General features: G+C 39.2%; 1 protein-coding gene across 1 annotated transcript in view; it reads right to left on the bottom strand.

Annotated features, from left to right (window-relative positions):
- The window catches only part of Kpna3 (karyopherin subunit alpha 3), an 81,313-nt gene extending 67,392 nt beyond the window's left edge, over nt 1-13,921 (bottom strand). Inside the window, exon 1 of the mRNA XM_026393651.2 lies at nt 13,754-13,921. Within this exon, the coding sequence (XP_026249436.1) occupies nt 13,754-13,822 (69 nt within the window). The 5' untranslated portion in view covers nt 13,823-13,921. The remainder of the gene's footprint in view (nt 1-13,753) is intronic.
- Between the last annotated feature and the right edge of the window lie 396 nt (nt 13,922-14,317).

Below are 14,317 nucleotides of genomic sequence, written 5' to 3'. Positions count from 1 at the left end.
AAAGTTAAATAACACAAAAAATAATTTATTATCAGAAGAGAACAGAACTATTAAACAAGCTAAATAGTACTTCTCCATCTCTTTTAAATCCTGTTACACACAGGAAATATCTATTACACAGCATATGGAGATAAAAGCCTAAGGCTGCACTGACTTCACCACCCAAATTTGCATTTGGCCACCCTTAGGCAGTACTAGCTAGGAAATAATAATCTAGCAGTTTCTTGTGCTAACTCTAGGCTACCAAGACAAACCAGAGGCAAGTTCATCCCCATGGCTATACATGGCCACAAGTGGCTTAAGAAAAAAAACAAAAGAAACAAACAACCACCACCACCACCAAAAAAAAAAAAAATTTTGCTCTTCTAATTTATATATCTTGGCCAAACCATGAAGCTTTCAAGTCCCAGTTCATGCCATTTCCATTATGAAGCTTCCCAATAAGGCTGTAATCCACATCTGTCCCTCAATGTTTCCAAACAGTGTTACTTTTATTAAATAAAAGTATGTGGTGGGCTGAGACTGTAGCTCAGTGGCAGAGCGCTTGCCTGGCACATGGGAAGCACTGGGTTCAATCCTTAGCCCCACATAAAAAAATAAAGATATGCTGTCCATCTACAACTAAAAAAAAAATAGTAAAAGAAAATGTTTTTTAAAAAAAAGTATGTGGCAGGGCTGAGGATGTGGCTCAGGGGTTAAGCGCCCCTGCAATACAATACCTAGTACCAAAAAAGTATATAGTAGAATAGTAGATATTTTTACTTTGAAATATCATAAAGTCATAGCGAAAGTATATTTTTTGTAGTTGTAGATGGACAGAATGCCTTTTTTTGGTTTATTTTCATGTGGTACTAAGGATCAAACCCAGTGCACCACATATGCTAGGCAAGCGCTATGCCACTGAGCTATAGCCCCAGCCTACAAAACTGTATTTTTAACTGAGCATTCAGTTATATGACAATTTTTATTTAGGTTTTCTTAAGTGGTAAAATGGCATTCTGATTTATGTTAAAAAAAAAAAAAAAAACACTAGCTGGTCACGGTGACACATGCCTGTAATCCCAGTAGCTTGACAAGAGAATCTCGAGTTCAAAGCCAGCCTCAGCAACCTCGAGGTGCTAAGCAACTTAGTGAGATTCTGTCTCTAAATAAAATCCAAAATAGGGCTGGGGATGTAGCTCAGTGGTCAAGTACCCCTGAGTTCAATCTCCGGTACCAAGGGAAAAAAAAAAAAACAGTGAAAACAAAACATGTCTTACTTTTTAGGCAGATTAAACATAAAACTTCCAGGTTACACTTCAAAATAATCTAGGAAAGGATACAAGTAAGTAGGATATAAATAAAATTAGATTGTCCATAACTGTAATTGTTTTACAATGGCAAACATGGGAGTTCAATTCATTATTCTTTCTACTTTTATATGTTTGAAAGTTTTCTAAAAACATGATACCTGATTTTCTGAAATCAGAAAACTTGTTTACCAACTAGGTATGTGAACAATCATTATTTCTGTATTCCCCACATTTTTACTTCGGTGAAAAAAAAGTTCAAATCATTAAATTCCAATGTTCTTGGTAGCTCAAGTTGGTTATTGTTGTTTTATAATATGACTTCTACACTTTGAATTGGGTTTAAGTCTCATTTCTAACTATAATCTAGAATGCATTGACAGCTAAATCTGGATACAATCAACTGAAAAGTATTCATCACTGTTATCAAAATAACAATCGAGTACAAATGTTTCTTGATTTACAACAGGGTTACATCTAGATAAATTGAAAGTGCACTAAATACACCTAGCCAAATGAATACCACAGCTTAGCAACACAGCACACTGTGGAAAATAGGTTTTTGTACCCTCACGATCCTGTGGCTGACTAGGAGCTCCAACTTGATGTAGAGCAGCCAAGTTATCACTAGCTCAAGAAAAGTAAAATTTGAAATTTGAAGTATGTATCATTTCACACATAGTAAAGATGAAAAAATGTAAATCAGAAATATCACAAATTTAAAAATCCTAAGTCATGGACCATCTAGACTTCCCCCAGATGGGGGGCCCTCATTCCTGGATAGGTCCTATTCTGCATTCCCCAAAGCACCTTTCCTATAAGCATTGCCTCTTAGACCCTCATCCTCATGAAATAACTTTGTCAAAGAAAACAGAGGCCACTGGGCATAATCTATTTCAGTTTCCCTGCTGTAGCTTATGTCTGTACTTGTTCAAGTCCTTTTCCACCTGTGGCTCCTTCAAGATCTGGCCACAACTTATATCTCCAACTTCACACCTTCCTAACAATTCCTCCCTACCCTAAGCTCTTTCATTTCTTTTCCAGCCTGGTCCTTATAACTCTTTTGCTTCCACCTCTTGGATTTAGCCTAGAAACAGTCAATTCCACCCTTCCACACAAATAAGAAAACACTGAAAAGCTTTCTTTCAATCCTACTTCCTATTCAAGTTAAGTGTGGTCCTTCTTTCCATTACTACTAAACATTTGAATTGAGGTCCTCCTGACAAGTCCAACTACCTCAACTCCAATTTGCTTCTTACCGCATTATCATCTAGTTTCCTGCCTCTACCACTCTTCCAGGTTTCAATTTCTCACTGGCCCCCAGCCACTAAATACAATGAATGGCTTATTTTTAAGTCCTTATCAGACCTCTCATTTAGCACTGTAATTTTTGCCTCTCTTTTAAGAAACTCTCCTAAAATTCTAAAATTCCCTAAAGTTCTGATCCATCACTTTGCTGTTGAATTCCCTACATTTTTTTTTTAATATTTACTTTTGGGGGTAGAGGGACACAACACAATGCATTTTTTATTTTTTTTATGTGGTGCTGAGGATTGAACCAGGGTCTACAACTGAGCCATAATCCCAGCCCGAATTTCTTATATTCTTCAGTCTCATTTTCACCTTTTCTTCAGTTTCATCTTTACCTAGTCCCCTGAAAGGATGTGGTTTCTCAGGAATCTTTCCTTCCCTGGTCCTTTTTCCCTCATATGCCTATAAGCCTTCATCAATATTATCAGCTTTAGTCACTCTAATCATTGCTTGCACTATTTTCCAAAGTTTTACTACTGGCCACATTACCTAAGCAGTGCCTGTATGCCAAATCTTGTCTAACATCTGATCATAAATATAGCCATACCATTTGTTTACTATTATCTATGGCTCCTTTTGTACTTAACACAAAGTACTTGAGTTGCCCCGAAATATGCCATGCTGACTCTATTTCCAGGCTCACACAAAATGCACTACACCAAGGAAATACCTATTTTTCTTTTAGCTTAAACATCTCCATGAAGCCTTCCCTGACTCCCCCAAGTCAATCTGAGTGATTCTTTATCTATGTGCCCACTGCCCTTGAAATATACTTTCATTACAGTGAGTTTTTGTTTGTTTTGCTCTGACACCATCTTCATAGCAGTTACACATTACTGAAGCAAGAATTTTGAAACATAGTAGAAGCATGGTTATTAGGAAAATGGAGTTTTAAAGTCAGAAATGTGGGACTGAATGCCAGTTCTGTCCCTTCCTAGTTGCATGTTCTTAAGCAAATCACTCATTTTCTTTGTATAATAAAAATTGCAAGGAATTATTGATGATTGTTTCTATAAGAGAATGTCTTGCTATATTTTCAAGTGCTCAATAATTATCATTATTTTAATTGTTTCATCTCTCATACTAGGTTCAGAATTCAAATGGTTGCTGAGTGAAATAACTGAAGTTAGCTAGTTGTACACAAATTATTTTCAACTGCATGCTGAATATTTCCATTTGAACATCAGTATCTTTACACTCAACTGTTCATTTAGAGTGACTGACTTGTTAAAGGTTTGTCTGAATCTTTGCTAGTTTCAACACTGTGTTCTGGGAACTGCCTCAGTTCCAGTCAAACCAACACAGTTGATCACCTTAAAGTTATGTTAGAAACAACAGAAACTGATGTGACTTAATTTAAGAGAAAAAGAGGGTAGGGGTGAAGAATTTAGTGGAAGAATATAGAGCAATTCACAGAACCAAAGGAGAAACTTAAGAGTCAGGCCTATGAAAACAGGGATAAAAGCAATCCCCACAGATCAAGGTGGCCAAAATTAATGGATGGTTTCCTTCATAGTACTTCTTGCCAGAGTGAATAAATTAAGTCTCAGTATCAGCTCACTCAAGATTTAAATGCCAGGGATAGAAATTGGCCTAATCTGTACAAGCCAGAAAGGGTGAGGCACCTTAATTAACCAAAGGAGCTAGAAGCACCTAGATTTAAAATCTCATCAAGAGATAGCCAATGAAAGAAAACTAGCTTCTAAAGGCCAAATCAGAATGCTATTTCCAAAAGGCAGAATGAGTGTAATGTCACATTAATTGTTATTTGCACATGACAGGTCTTTAAGACTCTTAGCCACTATCTCTGTTATTGATGCTATCTGTCCTTCTGGCTTGCAAACTCATCCTTCAAAACTTAGCTTAAATATGAATCTCCCCAGATATAGAATCACTCCCATTCTCCACGTTCTGAACAGGATTTCAGAACTTATCATGCTATTCACTAAGCATATACTCAGGTACCAGCCTCTCCCACTAAACAGGAACTTCCTACATCAGAAAAAATATTTTCATATTTATAATCTTTGAGAACTAACAATGTTTGTCTGGCACACAGAAAACACTAAATAAATGTTTAATAAATCTGTTTTCCAGTCAGGATATATGAATCATCTAATAAAAAAGGAAGATGAGTATGCTTATACTATAGATAAGCATGTGACAGCATCAAAGAGAAAGTGGATAGACTAAAAGAAAGCAAGGAAAAAAGACAGGCCAAATATTATGAAGAGCAAAAACTCCACATGTACAAAAATTAAGGACAAAATTTTAACTAATCTAAGAATGCTTTTTCATGAAAAGGGAAACCCAGTGTCCATAAATATACAATGGAGATTCTTATAAACCATGAAAATAACTAAATTATATTCTATTTTAAAAGGAAGAAAACATATCAGACATTTTTAGAAACCCTGGCATTTCAACACAGAAAAGGAAAGAAATTTTGGCAATTCTATGACCAAGAAAACCTAACCATTAGGGATGATTAATTCAAAATAAATACAGTCATGATCTATTTTACCATACTGTAATTGGTAATGCTAAGCTGTGACAAAATTTTTCTTAACAGGGGCTGGGTTTGTAGCTCAGGGGTAGAGCACTCGCCTAGCACATGCGAGGCCATAGGTTCGATCCTCAGCGCCACATAAAAATAAGTAAATAAGGGGCTGGGGATGTGGCTCAAGTGGTAGCGCACTCGCCTGGCATGCATGCAGCCCGGGGTTCGATCCTCAGCACCACATACCAAAGATGTTGTGTCCGCCGAAAACTAAAAAATAAATATTAAAAAAAATTCTCTCTCTCCTCCCTCCCTCCCTCTCTCTCTAAAAAAAATAAGTATTATTATTATTATTATAATAAAGGCATTGTGTCCAACTACACCTAAAAAATAAATAAATAATTCTTAACAGCAAAACTGTTAAGAAAAAGGATAGTTACATCCACCTTACACTTACTAGTCCTTTACCTTCAATATAAAGGAAGTGTCAGTCATAGAGATATCACTAACTCTAAAGTTAGATTTTCTAAAAATACATTTTGTAACTCCTTTACTGGATAACAAAAGGTCATATTGCTTTTTCTTCCTTCAAATGTCATGCAGTATGTCACATTTCACCTAAATAACTAAAATTCATCTCAGCAAATGTAGCAACTTTCATATCCGTGGTATTAAACTATTCTTTATCAGATGATCTTAATATCATTATTGGGATGTATTCCAAAGTACAGTGTCATCAATTAAAAATTTTTTTAATTAAAATATGCTTAACCTGTTGCAGGTGGTGGTGCATACCTGTAATCCCAGCAGCTCAGGAGGCTGAGGATGGAGGATCAAGAGTTCAAAACCAGAGGCTGGGGTTGTGGCTCAGCAGCAGAGCGCCTGCCTGGCATGTGTGAGGCCCTGGGTTCAATCCACGGCACCACATAAAAATAAATAATTAATTAAAGGTATTGTGTCCAAATACAACTAAAAAAAAGTAAATATTTAAAAAAAAAAAAGAGAGAGAAAGAGAGAGACTTCAAAGCCAGCCTCAGCAATGGTGAGACATTCAGCAACTCAGTGAGACCCTGTCCCTAAATAAACTACAAAATAGGGCTGGGGATGTGGCTTGGGGGTCAAGTGCCCCCTGAGTTCAATCCCTGATAACCCCCTCCCCAAAAAAAGCTTACCCTGAATCTGTTCAAGCCTTTAAATTTAACTTCATTTTTTTTAAAATCCTAAATATGGTCAGAAAAAAGGAGAAATAATTGAGCACCACCACAGGGAAACACACAAACCTTGTAATTGGGATGTGCTGAGAGCCATAGCCAAGTAGGAATGACACATGGCATTAAGTAAAAACAAACTAGTCTCAAAAGGCTTGTGCCTTAATCCCTAATTCACTATGCACCTTAATTTCCCAATATTTTGTCTGTCATAATAAAAATATCATATCTTATTTGGGAAGTAGTATTGGAAAAGAGACTAAAAAACTAAGAGTTTCAATTAAAAAATATACTTTGCTAAAAAATTACTATGAAAATTACTATGCTAATATGGATTATAAAACTAGTATGGATGTATTTATTTGAGAAATATTTTAGTGCTTACTTTGTTCTGGCTACTGTAATAAGTGGCAGACAATGAAGACACAGAGTTTATACCCTCCAAAAAGCTCATGATCCAGTAGGAGAAACAGACAAAATATTAAGTAAAATAATTCAACATAATTGCAATGAGAAAGATATACTCAGAGTTTATTCAGGAGCAAAAAAGGTACCCAACCTAGAGTTCAGGATTTAAAAGGAGTAGGCAACAGGAGGAGGGAAGGATATTCCAGTCAGCAGGATGGCCCCGAGAATAGAAATAGCACTGGCTAGGAGGAGAGGATAGCATTCCAGATTATGTATAAGCTTATAAGAAGTTCAGTGTTGCTAAAGCTTAAAAGGCCAGGAGAGGGTAAAAGGAAGGTTGAATCTGGAGAAATAATAGAGCATCTGGCTTACTAAAAAAAAAAAAAAAAAGTCTTCTGAATTGGAGGAAAAACACCACTTTGGAGGCAATTTTTAAACTGCCAGGTAATAGGTAATAAGGTCTAAAGCAGGCTGGAAGCAGAGGAATAGAGAGGCAGGCCAAAATCCAGAGACAGCAGAGATTCAAGCTGCATGACTGGCATCTGACAATGTGGGAGATGAGGAAGGAGGCCAAGAAGCCTCTCAAGTTTCAAAATCAGGTCACAGTTAGGGCAATGATGCCATGAACAGTAAAAACAAAGGCAGAACATGGCTTCAGACAGGTTGAGTTTGATGAGCTGTTGAGATATTCATGTGAATAATTTCCAACAGATTTAAGCCCATTACAAACAAACAAACACACACACACACACACACACACACACACACACACCAATGATGGTTAATGCTAAGAGAGTTGCTGATATAAGCAAGAAAAAGTCCTTACTGAAGAGTTTCACAAAATCCCAATACAGACTACTATAATCAATGGGTAGAAAGAAGAATTGGCAAAAACAACTAAACATGAGTAATCCAAGAGTCAGAAAGATGAAGAATACATGTCCCGTTAGTGAATTCAAGAAAATTACAGTATGTCTACTATATCACATGTAGATTCCTAAAAACTTCACGTTCTGTCAATTTAGGAAGAAAGAGGTGTCGTGTACCAGGATGACTGAGGCAATAAGCAGCACCTTTAAGACAGAGCATTTGATTAAATGGAGCCAAAAAAATAAGAAATGGGTGACCGGGCACATTCTTAGGCTTGCTCTGTAACCCTGCATCTCTGTTCTTTGTGTTCTACAGCTGCTACTTGGAATGCTAAACATTAATGTGCTGGTAAAACTCAAATATGAACCAATTTTGTATTAATATCTTTTCTCTATTTTTCATTCAAATATGAATTAGTTCACATTACAGAAATACATTACAACAGAAGACACTGTTAAAGGAAAGCTAGGCAACAGTATCAATGCCATGGTGTCAACACCAAAAGAAATTATCTTAGAATAATAATGTACCTTTTATTCCCAAATGTATAGTTGTTTTTTTTTTTCCAAGTATATTATCTAGTCGCTCTTCTCAAAGAGTATTTATTAAATGTTGTGAACTGGTCACTTAATGACCAATGAAGAGTCCAAAGTCCCTACTTTTACTAGGTTTTTTGACAGAGCCCATAAACATTAATACCTATACACATATAGATTTGTACATAAAAGCAATTAATCCCAAATAGGTGAAGGAAAATTCATTTACAAAAACACTAGAGACAAAAAAAAAAAAAAGGAACAGGGACTAATAGTACTAAATATTAAATATTCTATTAGGAATCCCTTTTAGAGAACTTCTGAAGAGTTTTTTTTTTAATTATTTGTTGTTTTTTAATTAGAATGGCACGGTGTGGCAGAATTGTAATCTTGGTGTTCCAGAGCTATAAGGAGTCTGAGTGAAGAGTCTGCCTGAATGAGCCCCACTAAACAGATAGCCAAAGAAGGCATATAATAGAATAGCATTTATAAATGCGTGCAGAGAAAACTGACCTGGTTACTCAACCATCTCAAGTACTTTACCATCACTGGCATAAGAGAGATACAGGCAAAAAGTGGTAAGTAAGATGGGAAAAGTAAGGTAGGGCTTTATATGGAATTATGTATGGCACACTAAGCACTTTTATCCTGAAGGCAATGAGAAGCATTGTGAACAGGAATGTAATACAGAAAGATTTTTAGAAAGATCAATCCACAAGATAAATGGGGAAAGAGGATACTGAAGACAGGAAACTAGGTATGCTATTATACTTGCACAGGAAAAAATAAGGGTCTAAATTAGGGGCAGTTGTAAATAAGGTAACAAAGGTACCAATATGAGGGCTCTTTGGGATGGCTACCAAGAAGGATAAATAAGGTAAGGGAAAGGAGTTACAAATAAAGTTTTAAACTTAGACAATCAGGCCATACCACTTAACCAATGTAAGTTCCAGAGAGACAGGAACAAGTTTGGTAGTGCTAGTTAAATTTTCAGGTGATAAAATATATTTCAACCATAATAATATAAAATGAAATATGAATTATTAAAACATTTAAGTATTAAGCTCAAGGACACTGATTATCATTTTTTGGTAAAACTCTTTGTTAATAATAATAAAATTTTGTAATAGTTTTTAAAAAGGCAAATAAATCAAAATGATTAATAGTGTATCAACAATTTTATTAACAATGTTTTAAAGTACCAAAAAAGGAATTTTTATGATACAGTCCAGATTTCTTCAATATTCTCCCAATAACTTTCAGACATGCTTCATACATGTCAAATCTTAGAACTCCCCTCAGTGGAGGACAGCAGAGTGAGCAAGAGTTCTGGCTTCCAACTCATAAAGCTCAACATAAACCCAAGCTCTGTCACTTACCACACTATGACTTAGAGCTAGTTATCTAAGAATTGTAGGCCTCGGGTTTCCTCAGTAGTAAATTGGCGGGTGGCTCTAGTGATGTAGTTCAGTGGTAGAGCACTTGCCCAGCGTGTACAAGGGTTAGGGTTCAATCCCCAGTACCACCAAAAAAAGTAAATGAGGAAAATAAGAGCACCTACTTCACGGGACTATTGCAAAGACCAAATAAACAATCTGTATAACACTGGCCCATTACAAACATTAATGTTAAGATTTTCAAACTATTATTATTAGTTACTGATAAAAATGTCACATCCTTAAAGCATATAAGAACAAGAAATAGAAAAGTGAACTTGGATGGCAGTTGTGTTTTAAAAGTAGTCGTTAAACAGAACAAGAATTTCTGTTTTGTGCACTTAAGTATATTTGAAAAGGTTGTTGTTGCTGTTGTTGTTTTAATGTTTTAAAGGAATAAATTTAAGAATCAATGCCTTGCACAAAATTGTCTGGTACTGAAATACACATTCCAGACCAAAAAAAAGGTAATTAAAAATTTCCTTTTCCCTATATACTTCTTGGTTTAGATACAAAATCCACTCCTCTACCCAAACTCCAAACTGCCCAGAGGTAATTACTCACTCCCCTCCTTTTATCCATAAACTTCAAGATAACTTTTATTTCCTTCTGTTAGCTTTATGCAGAAAAAGAGGAGGAAGAGGAGGAAGGCTAAAAGAAAGAGGAGGAGCATCAAATCCCTATTACAGCCCCTCCAATCTCAACTCAAGAAAATTCCTCTTTGCAGACCAGGCCCTCACATAGGTATATCCTTTCATTTTCTTTAGAAAATGTGTATTTTATTCTTTCTCCTAGCTTATAATGTGTATCAGATGGTTGTGTAATTTAGGTTGTATCTTTTCAAAGTGCATTTCACAGCTGGGCACCCTATCACACACCTGTAACCCCAGTGACTCAGAAAACTGAGGCAGGAGGATCACAAATTTGAGGCTAATCTAGGCTCTTAGTGAAATCCTGTCTAAAAAATAAAAAGGACTGAAGATGTAGTTCAGTGGCAAAGCACCCCTGCACAAAACAAATAAATAAATGTGCATTTTACTATATTGGAACAATCTGATAATCACAACTCCTTAGAGAACTAAGTTGTAGTATGGTTCTAATGTAATTGTTTCTCATGGATATGACTAAATTAGACATGGCATCTAGTCTTAAGTTATTTCTAAATCCACAATAAAGGTCCTTAACCAGATTTGACCCAAGGTACCCTTTAGTCAGATCTCAAGCACTCTCTCTCTCTGCATCTCAGTGTTCCTACTACATTCTCTCAGGACTCAATTAGTGCTTCCTCAAATCTAGAATGCCCCTTCTCCTGCCTTTCTGAGTTAATTTTCTTTCACCTGTCAGGGTCAGTGTACTCCCATTCACCCATCCAATCAGAGGATGGGGATGTGGCTCAGTGGTACAGAGCTTGTTTAGCATGTGTGAGACACTGGGTTCGATCATCAGAACCACATAATTAATTAATATATTGTGTCCATCCATCTACAACTAAAAAAAAAAAAAAAAAAATCAACCAGGCTGGGCAGAGTGGTAGAGGCTGAAACAGGAGGATCCCAAGTTCAAAGCCAGCCTCAGCAACTTGGCAAGGCCCTAAGTAACTTAGCAAGACTGTATCTCAAAATGAAATACAAAAAAGGGCTGGGGATATGACTCAGTGGTTAAGCTTTCCTGGGTTCAAACCCTCCCTAACAAACAAACAAACAAGAATCAACCAGGACATCTCTTGCTCCAAGTCAGGGTTTTCTTGTGCATTTTCAGAATATCTATAACACTTATAAATGTAATGCATTGAAAGTATAACCCCCCCCAACACACACACACACACACTGGATTATAAACTCCTTGAAGTACAGACTGAATCTAATTCCTTTTTGCATCCCCAAACATAACACTACAAAAGCATCTAAAGGGGCTGAGGTTGTGGCTCAGTGGTAGAGCACTTGCCTAGCATGGTAAGTACTAGGTTCAATCCTCAATACCACATAAAAATAAATACATAACAGTATTGTGTTTATCTACAACTAAAAATATATATATATTTTTTTTAAAAAATATTTATTTATTTATTTAGTTCTCGGCAGACACAACATCTTTGTTGGTATGTGGTGCTGAGGATCAACTCGGGCCGCACGCATGCCAGGCGAGCGCGCTACCGCTTGAGCCACATCCTCAGCCCAAAATATATATTTTTTTAAAAAAGCAACTAAAGTACCTTCTTCGTGTTAAAATGGGGATACTGCCATTCCTAGCTCATAAGGCTACTAAAAGGATTAAATGAGGTTATAATGAAGTTCTCAGTAGAGTGTCTGCCTGACAGAACTACCATTTGAATGTCTGTTATTTGATGTCTTAGTTACACTAATGTATCCTGGGAATTGCAATATCAGGTTGAATGACTTAACAATCATGCTGTCTTTCTCATGCATCCAGAAGTCATGGGTTACCTTCTGATCATCAGCAAGTATTTGCTGTGTATCTATCATGTTTCTGAATTTATACATAATATTATTAAGCTCCTGGAACACGGTAATAGAGGGAAATAATAAGATAAAAACCTGTACCAATACCCAAGGAGGGAAAGAATAATATTAATTTTTGCGCTACAAGTAATGAGAGTATTTTTCAAACTATGTAACTTGCTTTGAAAGAGTAGGCTTCAAGAAAAATTACTGGTGGACAAAGTTCAAAATTAACTCTTGTCATCAAGTGAACCAATAACAGGAGGCAGTTCCAACACTTCTTGTTCCTATTCTTAAATTTCACTTTTGCTTAGACATTTCTCACAAAAGAATTTAAGAATGGTCAGGACTTAGATGACCTTTATTTGTCTCATTCAAACGGGAATTCCACAGATATTTCCCTAGGTTTTCCCCAATTAGTATTTAATTTTGAAAATTACCAGAGTTGTGTTTCTCATAAAGAGAATGCCGAACAGTATATTTACCCCCACCCCAATCTTCTCTCTTTTAAGACTGGATAAAATAAATACTGGCCCCTTAGCAAAAATTACAAAACTGCAAATCATGTTATCTAGTATTAGAAAAGACACTCTTGACTTAAAAAACCACTTTTTTCCTTATCAAATTGAGAGGTCAAGAGTGCTAGTGAAGTTTATGCATTATAGTTCATGGTTTTTAGTAGCTGCAGAGAGACCTCTAGTGCTGCCTCAATAAGCAGAGTTTGCAAATAGTAGCTGCTAATGTCACCTTAATGAGACAATGGCAACATGCTGAGTAGCAACCAACTGAGTGACCACAATGAATGTTTACAGTTTTGCAACCACTTGGAAAATCTACCAGCTTGGTGCAAAAGGGATATGCAAGGACGGACGAAATCTATGTGTCCAATTCATTTCAGGTAAAACATGTCAAAGAGATTATCATCCTATGCACACTCCCACTCCAAGAAAGACTAAGAAAACAGGTCCTAAGAGCCGAGGTCGGAATAACCTCTTTTCTGAAGCCCCAACACAATAGATGGTAAACTATTGTCCACCTTCAGCTCGCTCCACTTGCCAGTAGTAATAGGAGTATAAACTGGAACTGCTCAGCAAGGCTGTCCTAAGGACAACATTGGAATATAAGAAAATGGTCTTGGCGCACCTACCCTCCCCCATCCACCACCCTCAAGTCAGTTACCAGGCTGGTCCCCACCCCCCTCTGCGGGCCGCCACCGCCCGCCTGGGCCCGGCTCGAAGAAGGTAGGCGCGGAGACAGGCAGAGCCCAGGCTCCATGTGCGGCAGCGCGGGAGGCACCAAAGGGGCTGAACCCAGCGGAAGGTTGCACCAGCAGCCCGCGCGAGACGCGGTCGGCCCCCGCCGGTGCGGTCGGCGGCCCGGGCGACAGCATCCCAGTCAGTCCGCCCGCGCGGCCCCGGCCCGCGGACCCCGCCTCAGCTTCACATCCCTTCCTCGCCGACACCAGGCCGCGCCCGCGTGACGGAGCCGAAAGCCCCGGCATTTCCCGGTCCCCACGCCGGCAGACCAGGAGGATGGCTGCAGCCCAGCTAGAGTACCGCTGCCCACTCCGCCCAGCCCCGGGCCGCGGTGACCAGAGGTGGCGGCCAACTCCGACTGACCGCGAGCCGGCGAGAACCAGCCCGGCGCTGGCCCCCCGCCCCTCCCCGCCGCCGCCGCCGGGCCGGCGCGGCCGGGCGGGCGAGCCGGGCAGGCCCACACCGCGGAAGCACACTTACTTCCACATCGCGGCCCTTGTTCTTGAAGCTCTTGATGCGGTGGTTCTCCAAGCCGGGGTTTTCGGCCATGGCTGCGCGCGGCTCCGGCGGCGGCTACTCTTGCGGCTGCGGCGGCGGCGGCGAGTCCTGGCGCGGGAGGGGGAGGCGGGGGAGGCCGGGAGGGGAAGGGAGGGGGAGGGGGAGAGGAGAGCACGTTCCGTGACGCCTCCGAGCGCGAGGTGGCAGCAGCGCCGGGGGTGGTGCCGGCCGATGGCCCGGCCGGGCCAGGCGGGGCGGGAATGGGACTGAGGAGCGGCGCGCGCCCAGGGAAGCTGTGGTCACGTAAACGGGAAAGATGACCAGCCTGGACACACTCCGGTTGGTTCTCGGGATGACCCTGTCTCTCCCCTCAAAGCTCAGGGCCGCAAGTCATGTGCTAGAAACGAAGCCGGACTTAGCGGCTTTTACGGCCCACCCTTCTCCAGACGCCGAGCGTCAAGCGACAACTACAGTTCCCAGCATGCCAGGTTGCAGCCAGAGCGGTTCTCCACGCCCAAAGGGAACCAGGAGCATGCCGGGATTGCT

The sequence above is a fragment of the Urocitellus parryii genome, chromosome 2 (assembly GCF_045843805.1).
Source record: "Urocitellus parryii isolate mUroPar1 chromosome 2, mUroPar1.hap1, whole genome shotgun sequence".
NCBI classification, from domain to species: Eukaryota; Metazoa; Chordata; class Mammalia; order Rodentia; family Sciuridae; genus Urocitellus; species Urocitellus parryii.
This window is presented reverse-complemented; position numbering and strand designations above follow the sequence as displayed.